Source organism: Pongo pygmaeus, chromosome 2 (assembly GCF_028885625.2).
Source record: "Pongo pygmaeus isolate AG05252 chromosome 2, NHGRI_mPonPyg2-v2.0_pri, whole genome shotgun sequence".
Taxonomy (NCBI): Eukaryota; Metazoa; Chordata; class Mammalia; order Primates; family Hominidae; genus Pongo; species Pongo pygmaeus.
Genome location: NC_085930.1, coordinates 57,286,938 through 57,304,245, shown reverse-complemented (window position 1 = coordinate 57,304,245; position 17,308 = coordinate 57,286,938). Strand labels below are relative to the sequence as shown.

The 17,308-nt window shown below is 44.7% G+C and overlaps 1 protein-coding gene across 25 annotated transcripts in view; it reads right to left on the bottom strand.

Annotated features, from left to right (window-relative positions):
- Window positions 1–17,308, bottom strand: part of KALRN (kalirin RhoGEF kinase) — a 700,623-nt gene that overhangs the window by 229,678 nt on the left and 453,637 nt on the right. For all 25 annotated transcript variants that reach the window (XM_054480931.2, XM_054480928.2, XM_054480929.2 and 22 more), the window contains exons 28-33: window positions 16,984–17,076; window positions 11,552–11,663; window positions 8,977–9,167; window positions 8,437–8,538; window positions 6,994–7,136; window positions 3,489–3,591 (exon numbers count right to left, since the gene is read on the bottom strand). In XM_054480931.2, coding sequence (XP_054336906.1) covers window positions 3,489–3,591; window positions 6,994–7,136; window positions 8,437–8,538; window positions 8,977–9,167; window positions 11,552–11,663; window positions 16,984–17,076 — 744 coding nt within the window. The remainder of the gene's footprint in view (window positions 1–3,488; window positions 3,592–6,993; window positions 7,137–8,436; window positions 8,539–8,976; window positions 9,168–11,551; window positions 11,664–16,983; window positions 17,077–17,308) is intronic.

Below are 17,308 nucleotides of genomic sequence, written 5' to 3'. Positions count from 1 at the left end.
ACAGACACAGAAACTGAGGACTTCTAATCAGAGATGATTTGGAGAGAAGATATGACAAGCATCTGTCAACACTTAAAGGCTTAAGGGCTGCCACTGGCAAAATGTGGTACAATTTGAGCATTAAAATTAATAGGTGATGGCAACAGACTATAACTAATTAAATAATAAAATAACCCATGAGCCAATGCTAACAGCAAATATCCAAACCTTAGATTCTAAGGGCTAGCAGATGGAAAAGAGAGTAAAGTTCTTTTTATAGACAGGTGAGTTGAAGCTACATCACTTTAGGTCTAGTACAGAGAAGAACCTGCTGAAAGTTAATAAACAATAAAACCACAGGGCACAACTAGCTCAAGCATTTTCAAAGATCCTCACAGTCTGCCAAATAATTGTGCAGTCTTATTCATAGTATCTAAACCTTTGCTTCCCCTCTAGTAAGAGTGGGAATTAACCTTTACTGAATGTCTAATGGTTATCAAGCAAATATTTTAGGTAATCTTTCCAATGACTTAGTGAGATAGGTATTATTATCTTTGCTTTACAGAAAAACAAAGGTGCAGTAACCTATGCAATGTGACACAGAGTGTCAGAGCTGGGATTTGAACCTAGGTGTATCGAACTCCTTCCACCACACCACAGCACACGTAACACACATGGAGTGGCTGGAGGAGACCCTGGAGCCACCACAGCTCCTCAAGTTGGTGTGTCATGGCTCTTTAATGGTTATGCGTTCCTCATCTACTCAGCCAGAGAGGGAAACTATTACTGTCATTCCTCTGGATTGTAAGAGGAAGACTGGGGCATTTTTCTAGAAGTCTACTGTTAGCTGAGTCTGAATTGGGTGAGATGTCTCCACCCCCTCCCCTCCCACAGCGCCCTTGTTTGCCCTTCTGTTGAATATGAGTCAGTTTACCTGAATCAGTCGACTTTGTTATCTTCCTCTTTTTCAGAGACTGTTCATCTGACCACTTAGAAATCAGGGTTCCCTGGCCACCTAGTAAAGTTAGGGGAAAATCTGACACTGCTGATAACATCTACAAGTTGAAACACACCAATGAGTGATTTAACGGAAGAAGGAAAGTGCAGTCACAGAGGACACATGGCTGCCCTGTTATCACTGTTTTGTGTTAGAAGAGTAAGAACATTTAAATTACAGTGCATAGTCCTAGACTGATCTTCCCCTTATTTTGAAAGTGTGACTATGTCTAAGGAATTTTCTAGGTTTTGTGTACAGACATAACATAGAATCTCCTGACCTGCTCATGTCTCCTAAGGCCAGAGAAGGTAGTTGGGATTTGATCTTTCTTTAGCATATTTAAAAATACAATGTTCATATATCTGTCTGCTTTCAGACCACTGGCTTTAGCTGCCTCTTAATCCTGGAGTTTCCTGAGACCAGTCATTTTGCCCCCTCTATTTATTTATTCCACAAGTATCTCCTGAGCCTCTCTGTGCGGCATGTCAGGAGTACGGCAATGAAACAGACAGACACAGCTCTTGCCTTCATCGGGGCTCAATGACCTGGCTATTGAGACAGACATGAAACAAAAAATTACATAAGTAGAGATTCACACTCAACAAATAGTCCACATCTCTCTACAGCATCCAGCACAGAGCTTGGCACACGATGGGTGCTTCTACATGAATATGTGAGCACTGTTTCTGTGAAATATGCAGAAAAACTGACCAGCTGAGTCATCCTGGCATCAGGAATTCAACGCTTTGACTTTCAGAGTGGGGAAAAACATGAAAAATCAGGAGATCTGTGTTCTAGTTCCTGCCTTCTCATTAACTACTATAATTGTCTTGGGTGAGTCACTTAGTTTCTCTGAACCTGCTTCCTTACTTGTAGAATAAAACCTAAGTACCAGGACCCCTCATTAATAGTAAAATGGCTGCCATCAAAGGTCTTCTAGTCCAGCCCCACATACCTTGCCAGAAAGACAAGGAATAGCTGGAGCTGAGGTCTTCCTAAAACAAATGGCTCTAAAACAAATGGCTCTAGCATAGGGGTCTGTGTCAAAGTCAGAGCTGCTGGGAAGATGGATTAGCAGCTGGAAGGGATGAATTCCCTGGACCATGACACTAATAATCTATGTCTGAACATGGGAAACACTGCACTTGACTTACCACCCACTGACTGTTTAAAGAGGAACACTTTTTATACACTAGGAACACTAGGTTATATTTCTAGACAACAGGTCAGAGGAGACAGGAAATTACAGAAATGGTTTTTCGTTGTATGTTTTCACAAGTGGAAAAAAAACTAATTTTCCATCCACTCTGATAGTCAGTAGAAAATGGCTTAAAGACTTGAGGGCAGTTGTCAGAATTACCTTGAATGACCTTGAGCACTAGTCTAAAGCATGATTAGGGTGATTTGGCACCATAATTTCAGCAGGTTCAGGGCACAGTCCCCACACTAAGGTCTCAATGGTTTTTTTTCTCCCAGCAAGAAAAAATAGGAAAAATCCTAATGAATGCAGATCATCTTTAAAAGAAATACCTATAACTTAGAAAACTAAGATGAAGCAATGACACAGCCGGCTGTCTGAGCCCGAAGGAGCAGGCCAAAATACTAGGTCTGGATAAACTAGGGACAAATAGTCTTTGGAAACCCAGAACTTCATTAATAAGATCACTAACAGGCAGCAAAAGATCATTTCATACTCTTTGAATTCTAGAGTAAGCAAATGAGAGTAGGCTCAGACATGGACCCTTTCTTCCCCCTGCTACAAATTCCGGCGGTTGCATTCCTCACCTAGCTGGGGCAGATACACAGAGCCTTTGCTACAGTTTCTTTTCTTTTGCTTTCCCATCAGAGCTACTAACTTTTGCTTACTTGCTCCAAAATGTTAGAAAGCAAGTGGCCAGGCTTTCTCACACAACTACACCCTTTGTATACCACTTCCTGGTCCTCCTGTCTCTCAGCAACTGAGCCCCAATAATCTGGCCAGAGGAAAGCATCATTTCCACTAGAGTCCCTTTGGATAACAGGCTGCTACCAAACAGCATCTCTGTGGCCATTTCCCAAACCTTTAATCTTGGTCTAACTTTGAGATGAGCTCTTCTCAAATCACTGTAAATTTGAGCCAATCACAGACACTAAGGTCTCAGGACACTATCCCAACTCAGCCTCCCTGAGATCCATCCTCCCAGAAGGCAGAGCAGCCTAAGAAGCCCAGGTGGGGCGTCTTAGAAAGAGAAGAAACCTAGACTCCCTCTCTGCTCAGTCTTCCCACTTCTGTTAAACTCTCCCAGTGTGAGAGGTCAGCCTGAACCACCGCAGTCTTCTATCCCCTCAGACCAGATCTCGTGCTGGGACATGCCTCCTCCAGCCCTGTTCTTTCCCCCTTGGCTGGCACAAAGAGACAACTGGCTCCTGAAGGTAGGATCCATAGTGAGAGAAATTCTCTAGGGGTACCTCTCCAGGGGTGGTTGAGCCATCAAGAAGTCTCAGGGGAAGGAAGGTTAGGACTCTGTCCTACCTTGTCACTGTCCACTGTGTTCTGAGAGGTCCTAGAAGCAATGGAGATGGTGTCTGGTTGGCTGCTCCCATCCCCCTGGCTGTCAATATCCTCCACTCCATCCCTGCAGGAAGAAGAGAAAAAAAACAGGGGTGGGGGTGGGGGGAACCACTGTGGGTTTAGAGCACACAAGGATTTCCGGTTGGGTGGGCAGAGCAGCGCCTCAGCACTTTCTAGCAGGGATTTGTCTAAAATTATCCTGCTAAAGAGAGTGGCCCTATGTGATTTTCAGTGATGTCACTTCTTACACTTAGTAAACACATAATCACTATGTTGATAACTAAATGCAAAATGACCCCCTTCCCCAAAACTCCTCCAGCCCATGCTGCAGAGGGGGTATATGTATATGTGAATATATATATATATATATATATACACACTTGGGAATGGGTCTATAACAGGCAGTAGGAAGATATATATCCTACTTAGAGCCTAGGCTTCTATCCAGGTGATTAGGTCATTTTAATAATCCCAAATTCAGGGTATTCAAGTTATTGTACATGCTGTAATTAAGATGAGGGTTCGTTTACAGCTGGCCTATAAAGAAAACAGAAGTGATAAGATTTCTTTCTTTTTCTTTTTTCTTTTTTTTTTTTTTTTTTTTTTGAGATGGAGTCTCATTCTGTCACCCAGGCTGGAGTGCAGTGGCGTGATCTTAGCTCACTGCAACCTTCGCCTCAAGTGATCCTTCTGCCTCAGCCTCCCAAGTAGCTGGGTTTCCAGGCGCCTGCCATCACGCCCAACTAATTTTTGTATTTTTTTATGGAGACGGGGTTTCACCATGTTGGCCAGGATGGTCTCAAAACTCCTGACCTCAGGTGATCTGCCCGCCTCGGCATCCCAAAGTGCTGAGATTACAGGTGTGAGCCACTGCACCCGGCCAAGATTTCTTTTAAACTTGAGTTTCTTCTGTTCAAGAAAACAGATTGAGTGGAATATTGTCTCCAGGGGATATTATCTTTGGGAAATTCCTGATATTGGACCTTCAACTCCTGGGTGTGGAGAAGGAATTTGTTGCCTTCATCTGGCTGGGTTTTGGGGATCTCATGCATGTTCATAATGATTTCTTATCAGTACAGAAGGCCAAGGCATATTCTCAAAGACTGGTGAACAGTCACAGGTTCCACAGCAGCTTTGGAGCCAGCTGTGCTTCTGTGTGTCAGCTAAGGCTGTCTCCTGAGTGCACTCCTGGCATAGACCCCTTCCTGGGCCCCGGACCACACAGCTGTCCCCACTCCCATGTTCTTTCAGCTCTCCAGCTGTAGAACTGCACCCCGATCCTGTACCGAGCCCACAGCCATGGCCAAGAGGGATTGGATGTCTGGAAACTGATGAAGGCTGCAAGGTCTGTGCCAGGAAAAGCTGGGGGAGATGTGGGGTTGGAGTTGGGTGAATTAGCACAGGAAATGACAGCTCTTCCCAAGGTGGCTTTTATAAAAGACACCCTGATGCTGCTTGTGGAGAAGTAATGGCATCAGGGGACAGGGAATCTGAAAGCCTGAGAATCCTACCACATGAACAAAGTGCCACAAATAACGAATTCACCTCAGAGGGTCTAAATGATTGCACTCTGGTGTATGTGTGAATGTATGTGGATGTGTGTGTGTATGCAAGTACCAATGCATGGGCACATGTATACACACAATGTCTATTCATCATAAAAAGTATTTTCTCCCACCCAGAACACTTCTAAGTCAACTGTTCTCTCACCATCATTTGTGGGCTTGGGAAATGCCAATTTATTTTAATAACATAAGCCACACATTCATAGGAAGGAAAATCTGCTGTAAAAAGAATTTATGTGACGCATTTCAAAACCAAAAATAAAGGACTTTCAGATCATCTGTTGTTTTGGATTATCTGGGGCAGCGCTCCCCACCATGTGTAGACAGTTGAGAGCTGGCTGTACTTTCTGCTTCCCGCTATTCTGGCCCATGGTGGGCCCTTCTGGTCCACTCCAGATGAAGCCACTTCCAGGGCATGTGGGGAGCCCACCTAGGAGTGTGGGTAGTATTCCCCAACCAGTGAACTCCTCTATAAACTGTCCCCATATCCAGGAATCCAAGATAATGGAATTATAGACTGCTTGGTTATTCTCTGCAGAGTATGCCAAGGTTTCTCACCCACCCATCACAGGACAAGAGAAAAGGTGGGAGCAGAGAAAAGGTGGGGGCATTTCCAAGATATGCCTTTCCCATGTTCTAGAAATGCTCAAACTCTCCTACTATAGGAAAAAGGGGCTACGTCAGGGTAAATAAGTCTAGTCAGCCTCACCTGAGTATCCTCTTTCACTATGATCCTAGACCATCATTTCTTTGTAATTGTTTCCTTTCTAATTTCTTTATTAAAGTAGGGATTCCCTGAGGCATGGCCTGTCTCCACTGCTAGACTTTAGTCCACCCCCCTCCTTACCTGGACTCTGGACATAGATAACTGACATCAAAATGACCCCTTCCCCAGAGCAGTTATAATTCGTCCATGCAGCACTGAGGAGGTGAACTTATCCTGGTCATGCAGGTCTTGGGGCTTCTGTCCCATGGAGGTTTCTCTACCTTAGTCACACCCTTCTTTTGGCTACCACCTCACTCAGGACCAATGCTGCTGCTGCTTCATAGGCCCTGAAATGGCTCCCTACCCTGCTTGTCCTGGTTGGTGCCTAAGGGTCAACTAAATCCTCCAGATTTATTCCATTCAGGTACAGGGGAGGAGGGAAGAACCTGTTATCACCAATGACCATCCCTGCTAGAACCCCGTTTTTTTTTTCTTCAAAATGTATGTGAAGTTTTTGTATGCTTTCTTTGGAACTGTCCCCCAAAAGAGTCATTATAAGTGTAGGTGTCACATGGAGACTTGGGGAAGAAATACTTAAGAAGTCATCCACGGGTTTAGGGGAAACTGGGATTCAGAAGTGTCCAGAAAGATACAAGAAATAAGTCCTCTTCTGCCCAATGACATTGCTTATCATAGGTGAATGAAGGTGAGGTCTCTGTGGGGGTTGCAGTAAGAGCTGCAATGAAACCACCACTCCACACATTACAGTACACAAAGCCCTTTCACTATCCAACCAGTCCAGAGAGTTCCTCCACTCTAGGGCTCATCTAAAGTCCCCTTTATGCTAAATTCTTATAGCATTTATGATCCCTGTAGGTGGTTCTTCTGGTCTATTTCATGTGTGAGACATGGCTATTAGATGGCTCTTAAAGGAATCGACTCATCTTACACTTCCTTTTATCTTGTAGCACCTAGCAGAGTGTTTATCAAATAAGAGGTGCTCAGTGAAGCCCTGCTGAATTTGACACTAGTGAGATGCTTAAAGATCAGATGACTCATCCTAGGTGGAACTCACAGGCCTTCCTGGGGAGTGCCACCTGCAGGGCACATCTCCCTTCAGAAGCAAAGATTCATTCCATTCCCGCACCCAGAAGCCTGTGAGGCAGGCAGTGCTGGAGGGAGAGGCGCTGGTTACCTCTTACTATTGTTCCTCTGTTTGGCTGGTGTTTTGGGGAGCTGAAGTGGCTCCTTTAAAGCTCCTTTCAGGTGAATGATCCTTTCTTGAATCACTTCTCGAATGTTCTTGATCCACTCCTGCTTGGTTTCAATGTTGGAGGCCTAGAGTGCCACAGGGAGAAAGACTGAGAACCCCAACTCCCAACACCTTGCCAAAAACAGTTCTCAACCCTCCTGCAGTCTTCATCTGTTATTTTCAAGGATTCCAAATGTCTGGGGAGTTTATTTCTCATTTCATACTTATGACTCTTCAATACCAGAAACAGGCTTCTCCAACTCCCAGAACAGTGCTCTGATGTCAAGACTCAATGCAGAATTAGTTGTATGGGAGTAATTGTCAAAGTATTTCATAACTCATAAGGCACTGACCAATCCTGATATCTGCCCTGGAGGTGGAACAGTATCTGGAAGTTCCCCCTGGGACAGGGATTAACACCTGTGTTGCTAGATCCTGGGGAGGTCTAGTGGGCACTGGAAGGGGCAGCATCTACTTCTCAATCAGTATGGATATATGTCAGGATGTTCACCTAGCATGGCTCCACAGACTTGTACTGACTAGAAGTCAGTCCTGGGTTTGTGGCAAGCTCTGTTAACTAAAGGCACTGCTATCATTTTATGATGATCCCATTTGTCCTGGTAGATTTTTTTTTCTGGTAATTCTGCCTCACAACAGGTAGCAGCTATGCTGGCAGTTCAGAGTGAACACGTGTGAAGCTTTTTTCAGGGTTGGACCATCTTTTCCTTGGTGATGGGCACTTTCCTGACAAGCAAATGACTGCTGGGAGCTCCATCAACTGCATGATCGCTGCTCAGACAGGCTAACATCACTGCTGTGCCCCAGAGAGCTGCAATGACTCCTCAAGGCTGTCCTCTGGTGAAAGGCCCCCTCTTGACACTTCTCTCCATCAGCATGGTCTCCATGCTAATGTGATTTACTAGGGGTTCAAGAATGTAGGTTCCCAGGGAATAAGGTCCATATCTTATACATAGTTATCCCCCACCACACTAGGCACTATACCTTTTACACAGAAGCTATTTAGGAAAAAATGTCAAATGAATGTGGAGCAAACCAAGGTGCCTTTTGTCAAAGGCTCAATTGTTCTTGCCACTTGAAGGAAGAGATATGGACAGAGCACAGTTTAAGTGGGCCTTGCTGAGCTGGCCCCGCAAGCCACTCCCTGCTTTCTTCCCTCTTGGTAACACATGTGCATGCACTTGAGGAGATCATGCATCTTTGAGATTCTGGGTCTACTTTCATGATAGAATTTGCTTCTCAATGCCCATGTGATGCTGCCATTCCCAAGAGAGGAGCCTCTGGGCCTTAGCTTTTAGGCATCACTTGCCCACCCCCACTTCTATTACCCCCAACCCTAGTTTGTGCCTAGCAGAAAGCAGTACTTACTTTCAGCACTGTTTTATTGTCTGAGGATGGGGTGCGCCCAGACCACAAGGCAAATTTGCAGGGATCGCCCTCCACGTGCTCGGTCACACCCAGCTCTGAGGTCTGTAGACAGGAAATGCCTGTGAGAGGCGGGGAAGGGGAGGGCAGTGGGGAAACTTAGGGCTGGGGTGGGAAGGGAAAGGCAACAAAGAGGAGAGGACCGAGGGAGGGGCTTCTGTCAATCAAACTTTAACAGATTGGATATTCTGTTCATCTACCCAGAATGGAAGGACCTACAGGCACGTGCCTGATTAGCAGGTACCAGGGAGGGAAGGTGAAGAGGGAGGTGCTAAAAGCAAACAGAAAGAAGAACTGTGAACTCTACAATGCAGACTTGGGAGGTGAGTGGGGTGCTTTCCAAATAGGAGACATTTTCATTTGTCCAGGATGGTCTTGGTGTGGAGGCTGGGGAGGAGATGAGATGAGTGTGTCCAGATCCCTTCCTGCCCATGGATTCTATGAAAGCAGGGAGTCTTGTCTTACCCCACCTGCCCCACCTACCAGTAGCTTGTTCTTGTAAACATATTTCGTGTGTCCTGAAGAATCTTTGATCTCCTTGCTAAAAACCAAGGAGATCTCAAAGAGGAACAAGTGCCGCTCCCGCCCCTTCCGGATCAGCGACTTCGGGTCCCACACTTGAAAGGCATCCTGGAGAATCAACTCCCCCTGCACATCCAGGTTCTCGTCGAACCCTGAAAAACATCCATTTCCACCCTGTGGAGTTTCTCTACTGCCATGGTCAGGGGGCCATGTTCCACTCCCCTCTTGGAGAAAGGCCTCTCTTATTGTTAGTCCTCAGTTCCTGAAGGGTTTTTCTCTCTCTGCCAACTCCAGAGACTGCTGAACACTTCCATAGACATCTCTGAGAATTGCAATTAGATCTCTCCTGTCCCCTTCCTGCACCATGTCTTTTATATACATAATCAATATTAGTGGAATCTCCTGCAAAGGTCCTATGCAACCTCACATCTTCACACACCCACAGTTGGCCTCCTGCAAGGGCAAATCCCATAGCTCCTTTGTCCTCCACAACTTTCTACTGTTCCTGACTTGCAGCTATGAGTGGGGCTGAGGACAAACACTGCCTGACTGAGTGTCTTCAGCTCCTCTTTATTTGTCATTCATTACCTTAATTCTTCTTCTTCTTCTTCATTTTTTATTTTTATTTTTGCAGTGGCATGATCATGGGTCACTGCAGCCTTGAACTCCCAGGTTCAAGTGATCCTCCCAGCTTAGCTTCCCAAGTAGCTGGGTCTATAGGTACATGCCACCATGCCCAGGTAATTTTTGTATTTTTCGTAGAGACAAGGTCTCCCTATGTTGCCCAGGCTGGTCTTGAGCTCAGGTGATCCTCCCACCTTGGCCTCCCAAAGTGCTAGGATTATAGGCATAAGCCACTATGCCTGGCCTACCTTAATTCTTATATTCCATTTCTAGAATTCCTCCCTTTGATTACTTTGCACAAGCCTTCAACAGTTTATATTTACACCACTTTAAGTTTTTAAGAGAGGCTCTCAAACTTTAGTGTGCATAAGGATCACCTGGAGAGCTTGTGAAAACACAGATTACTGCCTACCCTCCAACCTCCCCAGATATTCTGATTCAGTAGGTGTGGAGTGAGTCCATGAATGTGCACTTCTGACAAGCTCCCAGGTGCTGTTGCTGCTGCTGGTAAACATACCATGCACGGAGTAGCTGGATCCAGAGCATAGGTCAGGGACAGACTGGAGGAACTGGGTACTTGCAGGTACTTCCAGGGTGGGGTGGAGGGGAAGGTACAAACAGAGAGGAGAGGAGTGGAGAAACTGTCAACAGGAATACATTGAGATGGTTCCTGCTCAGCCTAGGGAAAATAGCCAGGGCTCCTTTGCTCTAAGAATTGAGGCTTCTGGTGCTAAGGATGGTCCAGGAAGTATGGAGACCATATCAAGTCTCCCAAGGTGGTGTTGGTGGTATTGGCGGAGTAGGACGGAGTGCAGAAGAGAAAAAACAGCCCACGTGTTTACATATTTGCAACAGACTATACACATTTCCTTTAGCACCCATTAAAAATGTTAAGTCTTTTTTGTTTGTTTTTGTTTTTTGAGATGAAGTCTCACTCTATTGTCCAGGCTGGAGTGCAGTGGTGTGATCTCGGCTCATGGCCACCTCTGCCTCCTGGGTTCAAGCGATTCTCACACCTCAGCCTCCCAAGTAGCTGAGATTACAGGCATGCACCATCACACCTGGCTAATTTTTGTATTTTTAGTAGAGACGGGGTTTCGCCATGTTGGCCAGGCTGGTCTCGAACTCCTGACCTCAGGTGATCCACCCACCTTGGCCTCCCAAAAAAATGTTAAATCTTAACTCATCTAACAAATTCCACCCCAGTATGGCTGCTCTGCCCACTCATTCTGCAGTGTTAAGACCACTTTATTGGAATCTTACTCTACAGGTTTCTGGTCCCAAGAAGATAGTTTCAGCTGACTGAAGTCTTATCAGAGTTGTTTGGCTGGACTTACTAACCTTCTAGGAGGACAAAATGCTGGTTGCATAAGAATGTGAATGTATTTAACGCCACCGAACTGTACATTCAAAAATGGTTAAAATGGTAAATTTATGTTATACATATTATGTATATTTTACCATAATAACAAAAAAAGAGCATAAGGCTGAAGACGGTATGTTTTGTGTGTATGTGTGTCTGTGTGTGTTTATGTGATCAGGATTTCTATTCATTGTGATGACTAAGGCAATGTAATGCAGATGCTATGCAGACTAACAAGACTGCTGTAGGTCGGAGGCTCTAGCACACCAAGAGTGAGGATGATGGCCTGTCCTGGACTATCTCATGGGCAGCAACATGTCCAATAACCTCCAGTGGCTTAGGCCTTGGTCCTTCCTAGAAGCAGGGTGCTAGCCAAGTTGGTCCTTGTGGAGCCCCTCTCACATGGCAAGGGCCTATGTAACTACTTGTCATTTCTTCTCTCTTCCAGCCTTGCACCTTGTCTAACTTCATGCCACTTCCCTCCCATGATGCAAGCTCCCCCGTGTCAAGGAAGAGAGGAGGCTTCCCCAGTGCTGGGAGGACAGCTACCTTCCAGCATGCTGACATGCATGGCATCATTGGCTTTCTTTGGGACACTGAGCATCACCTCCAGGCCATCCTTGAGCTCTCCTTTCCCTTCTTCACAGCAAGTTAAAAGTTCCTGGGGAAAAAAAAGTCCGGACACAATTAGGGCCATCTCCCCCAGCTTCCTCCCACCACCTAACCCAGCAAGGAAATTATAGACCAGCTTCGCTCTCTGTAATGGTTCCCTCTGAGCTATAAAGAAAGTGAGGTGGGGTAAAAGGGGTTATCTCCAAGAATTCAACCACTATTTTTCTCCCACACTGAGCATTCTCAGCCCAATCTAGCCCAAACTAACTCAATCCAACCCAACTCCCAAATGGCTTGACCTGTAAGTCAGCAACTGAGGCATTCTCTGCCCTCTTAGAGAAGGGACTACTCTGGCAAAGCATATGAACAGAGGTGCAGTATTGTATAATCCAATAAAGAGAATAAAGAGAAGAATGAGGAGGATAAAGGGAAGATAAAGAGTGTGCTATGCAGCACCCATGTATCCCTGCATGCTTACTGCTGACACCACTTTTATTTACAAGCCCCTACAGCCTGAATGCTGACTTCCATCCTACTGGGAACAACCTGAGGTTGGAGACTTAATAGGCTTATGACATCCCAGAGTCATAAAATATTTTTAGATCATATGGATCAAGAGTTCCTAATCTGGGGCCAATAGATGGGCTTCTAAGCTATTTCATTGTCAGATGAGGTAAGTGCGATTAAGAGAGATGAAGTGATTTTCCTCAGGTTATATAACTCAGTGGAGGCTATGCAGGGGCTGGAATCCAGGTCTCCTGAATCCAAGTCTGGCACTTTATCCACCACATCAACCCTGTCTCTCCTATATTCTGTCCCCCATTGAGGCTTCCAGGGGCAATACCCTCTTTCTTTTACCTCTTGGGGAGCTGGGGAGTGTGTCCTTTCTTTTGTATTTCCTCATTGGAGACTCAGTCATCACCATCCCCATAAAAGATATATAGTATCTGGTTGGTGGAGAAAAGATCATTTCCAACTATCTTGAGAATCATAAGACCACTTGGAATGATTTTTGCCCAAACTAGAAGGATGTTGGCTTTTCATTTTTCCTATCAGGGTCACTGTATCTTGCTCACTTTGACACTGAGAAGGGAATGGTTAAGCAACAGATCTGCAAACCATACTCTCTCCTCGAGGGGGCAGGGGATGCATGTTGAGCGGAGGTGCCTTTCCCAGAAATAAAGAAGCTCACCAGATCAAATCTTGTAAACACGTTAATGACAGACCTCTTGACAAATAACCTAATGGTACTTGCTAGCAAGAGAGGACTTATCTAGGAAATGCTTTTAATAGAATAAATCTGGTCTGTCTAGGGCTTCTTATGGTAAACAATCCTAGAATCTGTGGCTTTAGAGGCATGGCTCTCTGGAAGGTGTCACATAAGCTATGCAACTATCTAAGTAAAAAGGGAATATCTTTCATGACCAATTGGCTCTCTTCAGGGCAAGTGATACAATGTGGCGTACATAATTTACAGACCTTGTAGATCAATCTGGCTGCAGCACGTCCTGGCTGCAAGAAAGTCTTGGAGCTGCACTGGTGGTCCTGGCTCTTTCCCGTTTCACCTCTGCCTTGGAATTACTTGTATCCTTGAAATTTTTAGTCAAGCTTTATACTTGGTAAGATATCTAATTAGTGAGAGTTTGATCTAAAAATCCAATCCTTATTGTTATCTTGGATACATTCCCATAGGAATAAGGGAGCTTTGAGTGTCCAAAGAAGAGGTGCGCCCCCTAGAGCACATGTTTGGGAGGGAGAAGTGATCAGTGCTCAGCTCTGCCCTTGGTTCCAGTCAGTATAATGTCATCCTTGTTCAGAAAGTGGTATTTACTTCTGCCAACCTAAAGTTCTCAGATTCTCCCACCCCTTTCCTTATTTTAACCTTCTCAATCTTATTTTCATAAATCATCAAAGAAAATCCTGAGGCAAAACATAACAGAAAAAACAAGAAATATGTTTCAGTTTGTGACAGAAAACACGAATTAGTTTAATCCCCCCCGCCCAAAACAATTTAGCAAGTCTACCAATCTACCAGCTGGGCCAATAAATTTTCCCTGATCCTTGCTATACTCTAGGATAAGGAGAAGGCTCCACATTTAATTTAGGATCCTTTTGTAAAGCCACAGCAGATTTACCTGAAGAATATTGAGCACTCTGACATAAAGTTTCTACTTTCACGCCATACCTAAAGTGATGAACCCAGAGGATACTGATAATTAAATATACATTTATTTGAAATAAAACTGACTTTATGAAAATAAATTCCATATTATTTATTTATAGTAAAAGCTCAGCAAACTGTTTTTCTCTTACTCAGCAGGCACTCTGCCACCAGCACATTTAAAAAAGACCAAAACTATCTTCTTCTTTTTTTTGAGACAGAGTCTCCCTCTGTCACCCAGGCTGGAGTGCAGTGGCGTGATCTCAGCTCACGCAACCTCCACCTCCTGGGTTCAAGCAATTCTCCTGTCTCAGCCTCCCAAGTAGCTGGGACTACAGGTACAAGCCACCATGCCTGGGTAATTTTTATATTTTCAGTAGAGACGGAGTTTCACCATATTGGTCAGGCCGGTCTCAAACTCCTGACCTCAAGTGATCCACCTGCCTTGGACACCCAAAATGCTGGGATTATAGGCGTGAGCCACTGTGCCCAGCCTATTTTCTTAAAAAAAAAATAATAATAATGTTATGACTTCCTCACAATCAAATTCCTGCCACTTTATTTTCCCACTTCTTAGCTACCTCTATAGGCACTTCTTCTTAAAACACTCAATTCCAGAACAAAGGTCCAGAGCCCATCCCTTCAACTGCCTACAGCAAAACACAAGCCTATTCCATCCTCAACTTCCCTCCCTTGTCTATGCCACATAATTCATCCTAGGGGGCTTACACCTTACAGGGTTAAAGGGAGAGGTAAAAAGCTATATTTCTTTTAGAACTTCATCTTGATTTAAGACACTGGCAGTGTGGATAGTTGAGTCAGCATTGGTTTGTCTTTCTTTCCTTTCGTTTTTCCTTTTTAAATTCACAACCCCACCAATTCCTGAACAACCTTTGGGTGGGATACATACATTCAAAACCATAAAAATCAATTTTTTAAAGTCTATTAGCACAAGAAAAATAATTTTATTTTTTATTTTATTCATTTATTTTTTTTGAGATAGAGTCTCGTCCTGTTGCCCAAGGTGTAGTGCAGTGGCATGATATTGGCTCACTGCAGCCTCTGCCTCCAAGGCTCAAGCAATTCTCATGCCTCAGCCTCCTCAGTAGCTGGGATTACAGGCATATGCCACCATGCCCAGCTAATTTTTTGTAGAGACGGGGTTTCGCCATGCTGGCCAGGCTGGTCTTGAACTCTTGACCTCAAGCAATCCACCTGCCTTGGCCTCCCAAAGTGCTGGGATTACAGGCATGAGCCACCATGCCTGATCATGAAAAATAATTTTAAAAGGCCAAGCATTAAGTGGGATAGGAAAGAAGAAGATGATTATACACATAATCTGGGCTAAGGAGATTCTACTGTAAGCAACCACAAAATTCAATGCTAACTTTCTAATAGCCACAGGTAAAGAATGGCCTAAGCATCTGTCATTTAAAGATAGAAAGTATACCCATTTTTCAGGAGAGAGGATTCCCTACACCCCTGTCCTGAGATCTCACAAGAATTTCTTGTGAGTCTCCATATAAGAAATTTCAAAAAACAAAGAAGGGAAAGCAGTTCTGTCAGGACAGCTGGGGTGGCTGCACAGTTTTTTCTCACACTAGTCCTCAGGAAAGGCTGAGGGTGTGATGTCCAGTTGTAACACTTTAAGCCATTTCTGCAGGGTTGGATGGCTGGAGTCCTGGAAGCAGATGCCTGTAGCCTCTTCTTGGAGATGAGGAAGGAGAAGAATTGCAGGGATGAGGCTGAAGGGAAATGATGTGGCACGGCCCCACTCTGACTCAGAGGACAGAAAACCCTTCCAGGGCACAGGCTCCTGCACCTTCACTGCACTGCTGCCCCCACGCCTCTCATATCATGGAACCCCAAGTGCTAAGCCAGGGAGATTCCATGGGCTGGGAATGGTGGACTCACTCCAGTGTGACTAGAATGGTGGATTTAAAATTAGACTGGTTTTCAGGTTCAGTGAAATGAGATTATGCAAGTTTTTGCAGGCATTTCTAAACATGAGCTGAATTACATCAGATTTTCTCTGAAATTACACAATGTACTTATAACATGTCCCCTACTATCCCTTTATCTTTCCATTAAAGGAGCAACTAGCAGGATATTTCGAATGAGGGAAAACTCTACCCCTAAACTTTAGAAATTAATATAGATGGGGGTTATTTAACTACTTGTGTCAATTCCCCAGGCTTTCTGTGGAAATGACATTATTTTCAATGTATCAATGCATTCTTATATGAGAAGGGTAAACCCAAATTACTTAGTGTTTTGCATATTTGGTTATTTAACTTTTAAAGAAAAGATATTGAAGGAAAATCTAAATCTCTTGATTGGCTCCAGAAGAACCCCTAACATGCGAGAACCTACAGATATAAGAATACCCTTGTGTTTTAATATGTACCCTTTGACTATTTTCCCTCAAAATCCTCATTGTCTTGACAAACACAGACAATGGTAGGTGCCACCCTGGCCTCGACTACCCATGTAAACTGGCACTGCCCTTAGGACTCTGACCTTTCATTTATTTATTAATTATTATTCTTATTTTTTTGAGACTGTCTCTCACTCTGTCACCCAGGCTGGAGTTCAGTGACACGATCTCGGATCACTGCAACCTCTGCCTCCTGGGTTCAAGTGATTCTCTTGCCTCAGCCTCCCAAATAACTGGGATTACAGGTGCACACCACCACGCCTGGCTAATTTTTTGTATTTTTAGTAGAGATGGAGTTTTGCCATGTTGGCCAGGCTGGTCTCAAACTCCTGGGCCCAAATGATCTGCCCACCTCAGCCTCCCAAAGTGCTGGCATTATAGGCATGAGCCACTGTGCCTGGCAAGACTCTGACTCTTGATTTCATCAAAAGCAGGGGCAACCAGGAGGAATCTGCTTCTGTAAGGAGGGACAAGAAAGCCTCTAAGAGCCAGTCAGTGCCTGAGAAGGCAATTGCTAAAAGTTGTGCAGTGGTAGGTAGATGAGAAAATAGTCACAACTTATTCCTGCTCCCTTTTCTCCCCCTTCTGCCTTAAAATAGGCATCTGGATTTCCATGGGATAGGACAGCAATGCCAGTGTGGGCTGAAGTTCTGCTCTAGGTAGAAGAAAGGTCTTCAGGTGGAAGCATTCCCATCCTTAGGGGCCAAAGCTGGGACTCCCTTGCCCCAGGCAGTAGGCAGTGGAAGGAGACGTAGAGGGGAGGGGAGGTACCTTCAGGAGCAGTTGATATTTGGTGATCCTTTGGACAGGCTTAATTAGGTAGGAAGAGATGGAGTTGGCCAGACCATGCCGCTGCTGTATCTCCTGCAGGGATGAGAACAATGTGCAATTAGACACAGAGGGGTGTGTGCATGTGTGTGAACTCTGAGAGGAGAGAGGCAGAGGTCAGAAGAGAGGAAGAAAAAGAAAAAGGTAGACAAGTATGAGAACATGTTCTTTGATGGGGAGAGGGGAGTAAAAAGAGAAACAAAAGAGACCAAGATGCACATAGAGAGAAAATAGGAGAGAGAGTAAAAAGGGAGAAGGATTCCCTAGG